The sequence below is a fragment of the Geotrypetes seraphini genome, chromosome 2 (assembly GCF_902459505.1).
Source record: "Geotrypetes seraphini chromosome 2, aGeoSer1.1, whole genome shotgun sequence".
Classification (NCBI taxonomy): Eukaryota; Metazoa; Chordata; class Amphibia; order Gymnophiona; family Dermophiidae; genus Geotrypetes; species Geotrypetes seraphini.
Genome location: NC_047085.1, coordinates 179,703,966 through 179,718,317, shown reverse-complemented (window position 1 = coordinate 179,718,317; position 14,352 = coordinate 179,703,966). Strand labels below are relative to the sequence as shown.

The 14,352-nt window shown below is 42.4% G+C and overlaps 1 protein-coding gene across 4 annotated transcripts in view; it reads right to left on the bottom strand.

The window, feature by feature from the left end:
• Window positions 1–10,388, bottom strand: part of SALL3 (spalt like transcription factor 3) — a 79,198-nt gene extending 68,810 nt beyond the window's left edge. For 2 of the 4 annotated variants that reach the window (XM_033934417.1, XM_033934418.1), the window contains exon 1: window positions 8,969–10,388. In XM_033934417.1, the coding sequence (XP_033790308.1) occupies window positions 8,969–9,044 (76 nt within the window). In that variant the 5' untranslated portion in view covers window positions 9,045–10,388. Of the gene's footprint in view, window positions 1–912; window positions 942–7,337; window positions 7,613–8,968 lie in introns of those variants that run through there. The other 2 variants (XM_033934416.1, XM_033934415.1) reach the window with 2 other exon arrangements.
• Between the last annotated feature and the right edge of the window lie 3,964 nt (window positions 10,389–14,352).

Sequence of the window (14,352 nt, the reverse complement as noted above, 5' to 3'; positions counted from 1 at the left end):
GTGGCACCCTTGCAAATGCTCTTTCTAGGGCTGGTATCTTTCTGTTGTCCTGGCACAGCATGGCTGGGATGCTGACTGCACCTAACAATGATACCTCCAGCTGGACTGCAAGCATCATGTCTTGACTGCCTGACGCACAGAAGTAGGGGAGGATGCCTCTTCCCAGCATCCGCCCATACTCACCAAGGCCTGGCTATGTTTGTGACGTGTATTTCACTGCCAGGTGCATATATGTCACATTCAAGATAGATATGCTCAAAGAGAAGAGAGAGGGGGAAAGAGCGGGAGACAGTATGCCAAGGAAACTTGCATCATCTTGGATCAATGAACTAGAAATGCAAGGAGCTACCTGAGCTGTGGTGTGTGGGCCATGAGAAGATTCCTGGATCTGCTCTCCCTTCCATGTGGCTCTTTTCTGTTACACAGATTTTTAAATAAAGAGGGGGTCACTTATAAAACAGTTGAAGGAGGGTGCAGAATCCAGAACCAAGCTCGCCTGTGCTCATTTAGTGCTATAGCGTCATGTGACCGCTATACGGATTTTTAAAACAGCGCAGGTTTCCATTTAAAGCCGGAAATGAAAGCCTCAGTGCCTCTGGTCCTTTAAGATTTTGGGCCTGATTCAAAAAGGCTCTCCTTCCCATCCTGTGTCTATGGCAGGGGTGTACAACAACGGCCCTTGAGGGCCGAATCCAGTCGGGTTTTCAGGATTTCTCTGCTTCCACTGTATGCATATTGATCTCATGCATAATCATTTGGGAAATCCTGAAAACCTGGCCTAGTGAGGGCCGAAGTTGTGCACCCCTGGTCTATGGGAAACAAATGCATAGGGAATCAGGCGGGCAAGGACTTCATCCTACACCAGCTTGCGCATCAATTTCACAATAAAATGCACTTCATAGCTTTACATACCTTTTTCACTATATTCACACCAGTAACTCCTGAAAATAAAAAAGATTCAGTTCGTAATTGATGTTTGACCTCCAGCAAAAATTTCTAATTGGTGTCCTTTGGACTCAAAGCAAGCTGCTCTATGGAGTACAGACATTACAAAAAGACAAAATATTTCTGCAACAAAATGTCTACAAACTGGATATAGTATCTGCCACACTCCAGATTTTCTTTTACAGAGGAAATGACTATAGCAAAAACCTTCCCAACTAAGAACAACTGCTATAGGCAGGAAAATAGAGCAAAGTGAGGCATTCAAAAGCTTTAGCTGGAACAAAAAAAAAAAAAAAGCTTTAACGAAGGGCTCCTTTTACAAAGCTGCAGTAGTGCTTTCTACCGTGGGCTGGCAAAGTAAATGCTCTTTCACTCATAGGAATTCTATCAGCGTAAATATCCTGCCCTGGGTGCTGAATGTTTGCAGGGCACCTGTAATAGCTGTCTCTGTGGTGGACATCTACCAGGGAAACCTATATTTTGGAACTCTGTCCATGTTAATTACAACAGATTTTATAAAACAGAATTACCAAAAGTCACTTGCTGAAAAGCCAGTAAATAAATCCTAATAAATGAATAAATAAATATTTGTTGTTGGAAAGTAGCCTTGGAAAAATAGGAGTGCCATTAAGGTTGCTTTGATGCCATGTAAGAGTGCATCTTTGCACTACTGGGATTAATTGAATTGAGATTCCATGTATGACAACAACAACAAAAAAGACATCCTCTGGCCTCCTTAAAAACTGTAAACATGGGCTGATCTAGCCCGGCATTTGATAAGCAGCTGGGCATGTACCAAACTCACAGGGATCTCTACTTAACACTTGGATCTCATGTTAACACTTAATAGAACAGCAGTAAGCCCTGCTGCCAAGGTCAACTGCACAGATGTACTAATTGTATTATGAGCTTGACATCTTGTGGCCACCCCTGGCAGGGCAAAATAGGCAAAGGTTAAATCAGCAAGCCTTGTCAAAGCACTTCTAACAACCCACCCTGGGGGAGAGTCCATCGGAAGCTTGTTGGCACTCTGTGCACTTCCCACCTTTTCACTGACACCAAGGCAAAAAAAAAAAAAAAAAAAAAGACTCCCTAAGGCTCGGCACAGCCAACCCCAACCCCTAAGGCTCTGCACACCAACAACACCCAACCCCAAACAAATCAAAAAAACAAAACCGAACCCTCCCACACACATGCATGCTATAGAAGGCCAAAATTAGAAAGGATTTCCTCCCAATCTGATCTTGTGTGTGTGTCTATGTGCAACATGTATGCGCTTTGACTGAAAGATACAAACATAATGGTCATTGCAAAAAAGATTTGTATATCATATAACTTTTTTTTTTTTTCTATCATCAGACATGTTTTTGATACTATAAAAATCACTGCAAGAAAACGCACATACCTAGACACAGATACACACAATCAACATCAACAAACACAAATTCCACTTTTTCTTAACTTATTTTCATTATTCCCTTTCTTGGACTCAAAATTTCCTTTTCTTGTGGATGAAATTCAATTATAATTATTTTGTGTATGATATTTTGTTATGTTTGTTGGTAATTGTGATTATCACACTGTATTTACATGTGATCAGTTCTATAAAAGTTAAATTTAAAAAAAAAATAAAAACACCCATATCCATATATAACCACATCCAATTATAAAAAAAAAACCAGAATTACCTGTGCTCTACTAGTCTATTCAGGTAAATGCATTTTCCAAATGTCATTACATTTTCCTCCTTATCTGATCTGTCACCTAGATTGCTGAAAAGTTCTCAGCCCAACCAACCAACTTCTTAAATTCTGAGCATTATAATGCCACTTTGTAACTGCAAAGAGTGTTATCATATTTTGTTAATTGCCGATTTGCAGAAACAAAATGATATGTTTCAGCAATGAACCATATCCACATTATTCTCTTTTTGCTGGGCTGAGAACTTTTCGGCACCCCCTCACAGGCAATACAGAAGGATATCTTTAGGTCTTACACAATATAGGAGATGCCGCTGAAAAGTTCTCAGCTTGACCAACAAAGTTGGGACAGTCTCCTTCGAAGGCTATACACTTATTCTAGTGATTTTCCACTTTTTTTCATTCTGTCGGAAAAATACAGAATGAAAAAAGTGGGAAATCACTGGACTCGGTATAGCCCTCGATGGAGACTGCCTCAACTTTGTTGGTTGGGCTGAGAACTTTTCAATGGCCCCTCGTATTTAATTTCTCCCTCTATTACCAATCTAAAATAGAAACATCTAGAATTATAATGCCTTAAAAAAAGTAAGTAAGGTTATTCAACATGCTAAAAAAAAGGTGACTGCCAAAGATACATAGTGTTGCAGCTAAGCTAAATAATATTTCAAAAGAAAATAAGCCGCTACCACAATAAGCATTAAGGCACCTAGTGAAAATGATTTTTACACATTTCATGTTCCATGAAATGTGTCAGAACCTAGCTATTTATTGTTATTTCAAAGCACTTTTTATATCAGCAGCAGTGACTCAGTCCTGACTAAGAGATAAATCTATAGTTATCCTTGCATAGTTGCCCCCCCCCCCAAAAAAAAAAAAAAGATTTCTAGTACAGATACTAGGAGGGGAAGCTGAAAAGTTCTTAGCCCAGCCAAGCAACTTCTTTTTATTTTGCCACTGTAGCTAAAAAGAGTGTTATCATATTTAGTTAAGGGCCTATTTGTAGAAAGGAAATTCTATGTTTTTTTGACATTGTTTCAGGTCACTGACTGAACCCATATCCACGCCATTCTCTTCTTGGTTGGGCTGAGAACTTTCCAGCACCCCCCTCATACGTTGTTCAAAAGGTTCACTGATGCACATCTGGTTGCTTGCGTGTTTCTGATGCTGTAGTTAATTCACCTTTTGGGGAGGCAAAGAAAATGCTAAGAAAACATCAAATCACTTACTTTTTGTTCATTATGAACTTAAAAGGAAAAAAAATATATATATATATTAATTACACTGTCAAACCCATCTGTTGCTTCACATATAGAAAGAAGCTTCCCAGATGAAATTATCTTTATGGCCACTTTAAGATCATTCTTAGGACTTCGGCAAGATTAGCAGCACCAGCTGAAATGTGATCCACTTTTCACCAGCTCTCTACAGTTGCACATAGCAAATAATCAACTTGCTTTAAGTATTTCCTGCTGTTAATCCCTAACTTTTATTCTATTTTAGGTCACAATGGAATTAAAAAAAAAAATAATTAGCAGCTGTGGATTTATTCAAGAGAACTTTAATTTTGTTGGGCTTAAGGAAGATCTTCTCCACAGAACCTTATATAAAAATAATTGGTAATACTAGTGCGGCCAGTGAAAATATATATATATATATTTTGCCTTATAAAATAAGAGATCTTGGTGACAGTTTCTCCTGAATGTGTATTTGCAAACTCTTTTACCTTTCCTGCTTATTGCCACCTCTTAAAATTCCCGAGAAATTAAGCTGTTGCTGTTTTTCAAGAATCTGAGCTAAAATTTCAGAAGAACCCCTTCTGCATCGCAGTATATCAGGTCACCTTTTTTTCCCACTCTATTAAAAAAAAAAAAAAAAAAAGCGTGAACTGGTATTTTAATTATTTCGGAGCTTGAGAGATCCACAGTGATTTCTAAATGCTAAAGGGGGTATACACACATACTCGCATTAATTCCACTTGAACTACGCTGCAAAGCTGTCTGAGCTAGAAGAATATGTTAATGTTTGCTGCCGCCAAAAGTAGAACTTCAGTTTGCTTTCTGTTTGTTGCAATTTTGCAACAAAATTGATGGGTTGCAAAATCACTTACAGGAAACAGGTTGTCTAAGTTCAGTAAAGATAAGTCGCCCTTCAAACGAACCGCGATGAATTTCCACTTTTATTGAACTGCAACCAGAACATCCCTACCAGCAGATAAGAAAATCCTGGGTAGCACATCTAAAACTACAGCATCAGTAACAGAGCTTAGAGCATTTGTATGAGATTTCTACAGAGCAAACGTGTTGCAAGCTTTTCTGGGTGGGATGTAGCCTTGAATTTAAATCACCCCCAAAAATCGTGCCAGGTCTGCTTGTAACAGTCTGGCCAATAACACCATAGTACTCTTGAAGACTGAACCCAAAGAGCTCTCTGAACTTAAGGTTCTCCAAAACAGACCGCTCACTTGCCACGACTAACTATGGTCTATTAAATTATTTCGATCATTTTGAAATCACTATAGAGTTTAATTAGTAGTCTGCTACTGAACAAAAAAAGAGAAAGAAAATGAAGTATTACCATCTTGTAAGCCTTTCTCCTAAAGTAAACTTTTGGAATAGAACCAAAAACAAAATCAAATCAAAGTGATCAAACCCACATATTTTGGTTTTTCTTGTGCATTTGTCCCGGATTTACAATATAGTCACTGTACTTTTTTTTTTTTCACGGAATAAATTGCGAATGCATTTCGAAATGATATAAAGGATAGCTCCAAATGTGGTGATTTAGCGGAACCCGCCCTTTTCCGCGGGCTCTCGGGCTGAGACTGGGAATCGAGCAGCCTTTTCGTGATATCACGGCCCAAAGCGACTTCAAAGGTTCAGTTGTAACATTTGGAAAAACTCCCCAAACGCAGCCCCCCTCAAAAGCCTTTTCAGGACTGAAGCTGTGACGTGCAACAAAAAAGGTCATGCCACTGAATGCGCTACCACCTTCCACCGAGTTTTCCTTCTTAAGCTTTGCTATTAGCCGGGTACATTTTTTTTTTTTTCCTTCTTTGCTTGTGAAATGGCACGAGGATCACTCCTTCCACCAGAAACTGCTTCCTTGTAGCCTCCGTTCTCTATCCTACCATGTACATAAACCATGCAAATGCTTCAGGCCATCTAAATTGGTTTGACAGAGTTTTGATCACATTCAAGAGTCCTAAGGCTTGAAACGAGTTTTAGAATGAGATAGGAACAACAGGAATGGATTGCAACCGTTTGGTATTTCTCTTGCCTTAAACCGCCCTTAAAATACTACGGTCGTAGGGACAGGTTGAGGGGGAGGGGATATTTATTCCTAGTTTGGTACAAAATAAGGAAATGAGGCAACTTCTTGATTACAGCTCAGAAGGGTAATTAAAAACATACACCGACCCATAATGATTTCTGTACTTTACATATACATTTCAGAATACACCACAGGGTGAAGAATACACATTTCCAGAAATTCTGCTCATTGATTCACATTTTATAAACTTTCTCCTAGTACACCAGCTGTCCTTAAAATATCTTTTTAAAAAATATATATATATATATATTTTAGTTCATTTTTTAAACCCGTCTATCTTGCTTTGTCCACATTTCTGGCACGAAAGTGAAAATGCACGGCCCAACTTTCACTCTATCAACACTATCAGCTGAACTATGTTTTTCATAAAAGGATATAGATCAAAATGCAGATAGTTCCCCCAAAGCTCAGCAGTATTTACACTGTTGCATTTAGGGGCTGCTGTAAAAAAAAAAGCCGATTTTTTTGAGCTATTCATTGCCCACAATAATAACGCTTTTAAAATTCCTCACTGGGATGCGATGTAGCCCTTTTGATGGCAAGACTGTCTTTCTCATTCCGCAGAAATAAATCCATTCATTTGATCATGTAGTCATTGAGGGCAATACAAAACAACCCAAGTGTGAGAAATTCTATGTGATGAAGTAAACAAAAAATCATTTCCATGACAAAAAGATTCTTTGCCCTTAATCTACCCACCATATGCAAAGGGTTTCTTTTTTGTTCGCATATCTCCACTTCTTAATCTCGGGTGACATGGCTACATAGCTAACATACAGTCACAGAAAACTATTTTAAACACCCCCCTCTCCCAATCCACTTTCTTTCTAACCAATTTTCTCTAATGGAAGTCCAGGCTACTTTTCGAATGAGTGATTTTACACCCTAAACAGTGATACAGATTAAGCTTATCCCTGTCTGCAACTTCCAAGCGCTTCTCATCATGTCATTTTTTTTTTTCTGTGGCAGTAATTTTTCCACAGCCCAAATAATAATTAAAAAAAAAAAATCGGATCGCTTCATTTTCAATAGATTTCCTATCAAAACCAGAAGGGCTACGCCTGAGGATAATTATTAACTACAGGAAGAGGCGCTGAAAAGTTCTCAGCCCCACCAACCAACTTGTTAAATTCTGAGCGTTATTTTTTGCCCCAGCAGCTGAAAAGAAGGTTGTCTTATTTCGTTAAGTGCCGAATCGCTGAAACGAAATTCTATGGGTTGTTTTTGTTTTTTTGGGACATGGTTTCATTGAACCATATCCACGTCGTTCTCTTCTTGGCCGGGCTGAGAACTTTTCAGCATTCTCCCCCCGCCCCCCCCTCGCAGAAAGAAAGGCCCCGGGCAAGCTGCGGCTTTTCTTACGTCGCTTTCCGGCTCATCTTTTTGCCTCACTCTATTCAGTAGCCATCCCCTGGCTAGAAGTTTTTGTAATCCAGCAGGCCGACGTTTTCAACGTGCACCGGTTGGAGGTTTGGGGGGGGTGGGGTGGGGGTTGTTATTGCGGTCCTAATGTTCAGGGCCCCTAAGCAGACAGCAGAGCATTGCCTTGCACACGTGCTGCTCTCTCCAACTTTCATTTGGATCTGCTGTGGGAACACTTGGGCTAAGCAAAAGCCAGAGGTCCTAATTTGTCTGCTAAGGAAGAAACACCTTTGCAAAGAAAACGAATTAAAGAACAACAACAACAAAAAAAAAAACCTTACTCGTGCCCGAGTCGTGCGCGCTGCCCACATGCTGGCAGAGAGCCCCGAAGTTGTGGCAGGCAGGCTAATGTTTGCTTCGCAATCGGCCTCCCCCGGTATGATTTTTTTTTTTTTACAGAATACAACGCGGCCAGACACTCGCATTCCTAGGCCCCCACTCGATTCGCCTCAACTTTTCCGCGTGGCAGACGAGCGCGCGAGCGGCCCGGAAAGCGAGACGTGCAGCTGCGAAGCTCCCCGAGCGCAAAGCCGGGCACCGGGGGAGGGAGGGAGGGAGGGGGGGAAAGGGCAGAGGAACAAAGATGGCACGGGAGCAGGGGGGGGGGAGGAGGAAGCCGAGACAGCCCCAGGCACCGGTGACCCCGGCCAAGAGCAACCCCGAGTCCCCTACCCACACCCCTCCCCCCCAAAAAAAACAAACAAAAACAAAACAGCGCCAGTAAGAAATCCAAAGCGCGTCCCACCCGGGCTTCGCGGGTTTAGTCACCTCCGCTTGAACTTGTGAGCGAATCCCTGGTTCAGTCGGAGGCTGGGTCGTGGCTCGGCCGTGCCGGCGGATTCGGGGAAGGTGCAGACTTGTTTCCGGAGGCTTCAGTCCTCCAAGCACGGGGTTTGCTGCCAAACCTGTGAGAGGTGCTACTGGCTAAGAAACTTCTTCATGCAACTTTCCCCCCCCCCCCCCCTGTTGTTGCTGCTGCCTCTTCCTCCACTTCTTCCTCCTCGGTTCTCTGAACGAGAGCAGGAAAGTACCACAGAAACCGTAAAAAAAAAGGGGGGGGGGGGTTCCACCTACCTCTGTCACACTACCTCTCCATCCCTCTTTCCTTTCAAGGGCAGGGAAAAAAAAAGTTATTAAAAAAAAAAAAGAAAGGTTATTGATCCTCCTCCTAGCCAAAATCCATCTATCGCCGATTGCAGAGGATGTTCAAACCCTGTTTTGTTTGGGGTGGTTTTTGTGGTGGTTTTTTTTTTTAGCAGAGAATGCAAGCTCTAAGTAACTTCGGGGGTTAGTTAAGAAAGAAGCAATTGCTAAAACTTTCCGGGATAGATTTCGGCAGCCCACAGCAAAACAAAAGAGAGAAGAAAAAATGTCCAGCAGCAAACACTTCCCGACCCAAGCACACAAACAGCCCCAGTACACACACATCAGGCTAGGGCACAAACACAACCAAACATCAACAACTGGAGGGGGGGAGGGGAGGGGAGGGGAGGGGGAAATCTCCCCCCCCCCAAAAAAAAAAAAAAAAACAACCAAACAAACCCCGGGAGCCTCCCAAAGTGCACCCTTACCGTTGTCACAAAGCGGCTGGGCCAGCTCCTCGTCCGATTTGAGATGCTGCGGTTTGGCTTGCTTTCGGCGAGACATGCTGCTGAAAACTGCGAGCCGATCCTGCTTTTTTGCAGAGACATCAGCAGCAAATGGGAAAAAGGAAAAAAAAAAAAAAAAAAAAATTGTTCACAAATAGTCGAGTTGCAAAATTACGGAAATTAGCTGGTGTCGGCGGCGGCGCGCGGATTGCGCATGTCGCTGTATAATTATGATTGTGAATAATGCATTGCGATTAATGGCTGGAGGGTGCGGAGGGGGGGGGGGGAGTGAGGGGGGGTGAGAGGGGATTGGCTCGGGGCCAGCGGACACAGGCTGGGTATGGAAATCAGGGACGGGCTCGAGCAATTAGCCGCTTCGCTCTGCCAAATTATCTGTCTCCCCTCCGAGCCACCGCTGCAAAACACACCGCGCTCTGCACACACGGCTTCTCTTAACAGATGGCAGCTTCACTTTTTTTTGGGAAAGGTCATGTTTTTGTTTTCTGTGCGCTGATCACACACTCCCACCCCCACTCCTCTCTTCTTTTTTTTCTGACCTGCTATCTTTTTCTCTTCGGGGTTTTTATAAAATGTTCCTCTTTCTTGTATGTTCTCCTTTGCTTCTGTTATCTTTTTAGGGGTGTTTTGGGTTTGTTTGTTTTTTTAATGTTTAATCCTGGTTTTCTTCTTCCTAGTATCATTACCGGATTTCAAGGTGCAGCTCATCCGATCGGTTTTTTTTTTTCTTATATTCCCCACTCATTCCAGGCTTTTTTTTTTTTTGCTTCGGTTAACAACAAAAAAACTTTTTTTTTTTTTTGTCTTTTTTTAGGTCTGTTCAGTCTGCGAGTTGTCCTTATGTCTTTTCATCTCCATGTAGTGTGCTTGACAACTTCCTTCGGCTCTTCTCTTTCTTGCGACGGATTTTCTTCTTCCTCCTTATGAAATACCACACGACCCTGTGCACTTGTCTGCCTTCACCTCTCCCCCCCCCCCCCCTTGTCTCTTTTGTCTTATTGCAGCTCCTTTCTTAGCAGGCTCTCCTGGCTGCTGGTAGTCACTTCCTGTTCTCCTTTGGTAGGAAGAGAATTGCTTGCTTTTTTTTTTAAATGCAGGTTGTAATCAGTTTTTGTGACACTGGTCAGGCTGTTTCTTCCTTTCTGCAGAGCTCTCTGTGCTCTGTTGGTTATTGATAATAGCTTTGCATGTGACGAATAAGTCCTGATCTCTCAGCTCTGTGAATCGATCCAACTAGGACTATTGGGGGGGGGAGGGAAGAGAGGGGGGGGGCGCTTTTGGTGTGATTTACGATTCCCCCCACCCCACCCGTCCTTCCTGAAATGTATGACACAGTCAAACAAGTGGGGATTGGATTTGTTTGCAGCGGCTTCACGGAATGTAACTCGCAGCTTTCCAAACAGGAAGAAAAAGCTGCTCGTGTTGCGTTTGATGTATATGCCCCCTCCCTCCTTTCCCCCCCCCACCCCCACCCATCTATTTCTTGCTCTCCCTCTCCCAACCCCGGTGCTCGTGTAGGGAGGGGCAGGCGCCGGGATGCTCCCTGGAAAGCTGCGGCCAGTGCAAGGTGTCTGCAGGCGGGCTGAGCTCCGGGGCTAGGGCCGAGGCTCCCCTCCCTGCAACCTGCCCCTGGGCCAACCTCGGCAGCGCGCGCGGGGGGAGGGGGCGGGGCGTGCGGGAGGCGGGGGAGGAGCGAGGGCAGCCCTTTGGACTCTGCTTCCACTTCCTCCTCCCCGGTCTTTTTGTGTTGGGTTTTGTTTTTTTTTTAACTTGTGGACGGTGCGCTGCGGGTTTGAATCCTCTGGCAGAGGCGCTGGAGCTGTGATGTTTACAGGACGGTCCCTCCCCTCGCGCTTTCCACGCTTGCCTCTCTATCTGCAGAAAGCGCTGTGGAAGTGAAGGAGTGCTGAACTCCAGCTACAAGTTGCCTTTTTTTTTTTTTTGCTTAGTCTCAGCTGGCCAAGGAGGGAGGAACTTCACACCCACACAGTTTAAACAGACACATAGCAGGGACCCACCACTAGGATGTACCACTGAACTGTTCCTGCCTCTCCGGCACTGCTTGCAGACGGTTGCCACTTTTCTCTCATTCCCTCCAATAAATGAACGGCATGCACACTTTTTTTTCGTTCTTTTCTTTCTCTCTCTCTTAATCGTGATGTTACCATTTGTATCCCTGCCATTTGGCTCCTTTGAGCTTTTCCTACATCTACTCGGGAGGTACACGTTACCGCGCGCGATGGCCTTTGCCAGTTCTGGGGGATGTGCACGAAGGAGTCAGCATTGGTGCAGATAACCTACAAATTCTTCTTCACACTGGGAGGGGGGGGGGGGGACACAAATTTATTCTCGTTCCCGTATAAATAAAACGCAAGGCAGTTTTTGCATTTTTGCTGTCATCTTGGTGCTGTTCTTTCAGTCCTTTTATTTTCCCACGGAATTATGTTCCGACGTGATTTCCTCCATTTATTCACTGAATTCGAATAAGCAAATTGATTATTTTGGGAGGGGGGGTCAAAGATGGCGTTTTGGAAATTAGATGTTTAACTTTTGCCAAGCTTACCAAATGAGAACATGCATAGTTATAAAATAAATGCGATGTATCGCAGTAATGCTGTGTTTCTACCCACGTTCGGGTCAGATCTAAGTTAGTTGCTTTTTAACCTGGATCACTTTTTTAATTTTTCCTATGCCCAAAGTCACGGTAATTATATATATATATATATATATATACACTAACACATAAGAAAATCGAGTACTAAATCGCCGATTTCAATTCGCATTAATAAGGTCCAGTACTGCCAAACCACTGGTTTTATAGCAGAGTTTTTGCGCTGTCAAAATACAGGTGAAAAGTGATCTCCTCCGAGAGAGAAAGTGACTCTCAAGTGTGAAATTGCAAACAGGAAGCGTGGGCTCGTTTTCTTGAAACATCTTTTCTTTGGGGTGGCACTTAGGCAGATTTATCCAGCCTTCTTTTGGGTGAAGAAGAGGCCATTCCGCAAGGCTTTGTCTGCCTTGAAAACATTTTGCGGAGACCACAGGGGTTGCACTTTCACCACTTAAAGAAATGTGCCCCGATTGTTTGAGCCCCTGAAGTTAAGCAGTGCGCCGGGACTTCATCTCTACTTTTCTCTTTTATTTCCTTCAAACGGCGTCTGAACCATCTGCCGGGGTTTTTTTTTTCCCCTTCTACTTTCTAGTTTCAAAGTGCTGACACGCTTTCAATTCCTACTGTGTTTTGCAATGTTTTGCCAAATAATAGGAGCGTTTTTGAGACCATTTATATATTTTTAAAAATCCCATCTAGAATCCCCCCCAATCAATTAAAGACAGAAATCTTCCGAATAACATAGGTTCGTTTCTCAAATAGTGGAAAATAAACTGTATCCATCTTCTAATGTTGCAAAGGATACCACTCACCCAGAAAGGCATAATTGCTCAATTTAGATCACTTTTTAAATTTATTTTATACATTCTAATGTTAGCAATCGGGAAGCTTCGCTTTTTACATGTCATATATTTTACATGTTATATTGTTTAAAGGAATAAAACTGATTCCAGCGCTTGCTAAACTTGAAATACCTTTGCTTTTTGGTTTCGTTGATAGCACTAAATTGCTTTCTCTAAGTTTAAATTACCAGCCACTCCCCCCCCCCCTCCCCAGCAGAGAAACAGATTAATGCTTGGATCGCTAAAGCAAGTCATATGGTGAACGTTTTTTAATTGACTAACATGAGGGAGATCAATCTAAAAAAATTAAGGGGAATAGAAGGGAAAAAGTCTAGTCAGCAAAACGTGGCTTTCATTCTTTCTTTCTCTATTGGAGGTGCAAAATAGAAACTTTGCCTTTGTATGCCTTATTTCCCCCCCCCCCCCCCTTTCATATTTAAATTAGCTTAGTGTCTGGTGTTTGCTTGCAGAAATCTTGCATTTTCTGAGTGGAAGCTGACGTGGAGAAAAATTCGTGCCTACATGCGGGTGAATTAGTGGGTTCTCAGTAAATCTGTGCACTACGCCTTCCCTATATACTTAGTTACATTACGTGAATAGTCGGTTAAAATATTTTAATACTTAAATACGGAAGGAAAAACAAAAGTTGTATTTTTCTTCCCTGTAATTAAATATAATTTGTTAATTATCTTTCTCGCTCAATGATGTTTGCCTTGTCAGAAGCGACACGTTATTATTCCGTCTTGCTACTGTATTTTTTTATTTTTTTTTACAGTAATTGAGGGTATAATTAAGCGTTTTCATTAATTCGTGCCATTTATTCAGATACGTAGGAAAACTTCTCCGCTGTGTTAAATTGAAGCAGGAAGTTACTAACAGTTCTGTCTCTGCACATAATAATAATAAAATAAATAAAAATAACATAGTTATTGTAAGGTTTGCCTAGAAACCCGAGAGCAACTTGGTTTGTGACAGTAGAATTTGAAATCGCACTATCCGTGCCTTGATCTTTCCAAACGTCAGCAACTTTGTAGGTGAAGAGCGAGGTCGAATTATTGTGATTTTTATTTCATGGTTTTCCTCCAAATCGGGACCCCCCCCCCCCCCCCAGCCTCGTAGGTTAGGCATCTTGGGCTTAGATCCAGCCCTTGAGTGGCTATTTAGCGCCGATGCGACTGACTGCTAATTCTTTCTCACAAGAGGGAAGATATTACCATACTGTTATGATTATTGTTAAGAAAGGGGTAATTGATAACACCACCTGCCACTCTGCAGCAATGACGATGATAAATGTGTCCATCAGAGGGTAATCTGTGCTCGGTCCACCACAGCTTAACCCAAACTGCATGTCAAAATACCAATTATAAAGATGTTTCTTTTTTATTATTGTATTTTTTTTTTGTTTGTGGCAGGCACCTAGTCTTCAAATGTATAGTGCAGGTCTATAACTGGACTTCAACGCCCTGTTTTAAAACCCAAGTTACTTTCCAGTTAAGTGACAAGAGATATTGTCTATCTTAACAAAACACACTTGAATGCGATAAATTAAAGGTCACCTCAGTCTAACAGTGGAATAGTAATAATTTTTTTACTCTCTACGTCCAAAAGCGAATGAGCATGTTCAGAAACCTGTCGTGTCTCTACGAGCAAAAATGTGGACGTGTGAGTTAACCTCACCATTCCACCACCAGTATTCTGTGGAGCAGGTCAGCGTCGTAGGAGTTTTCATAGAAAGGTGTCATTTGCATATCTGGTTAAGAAGTAGCCAATGGCAGCGGAATAACTTTCGCAATGGCCGAGGATCTCTTAAAGGTAAACGCAAGTGACGCGCGCAGAAGGAACAGCTCATTGCAAAGGAGTCTCGTACTTTGGTTTTATTTCAGGAGGTTACTGTA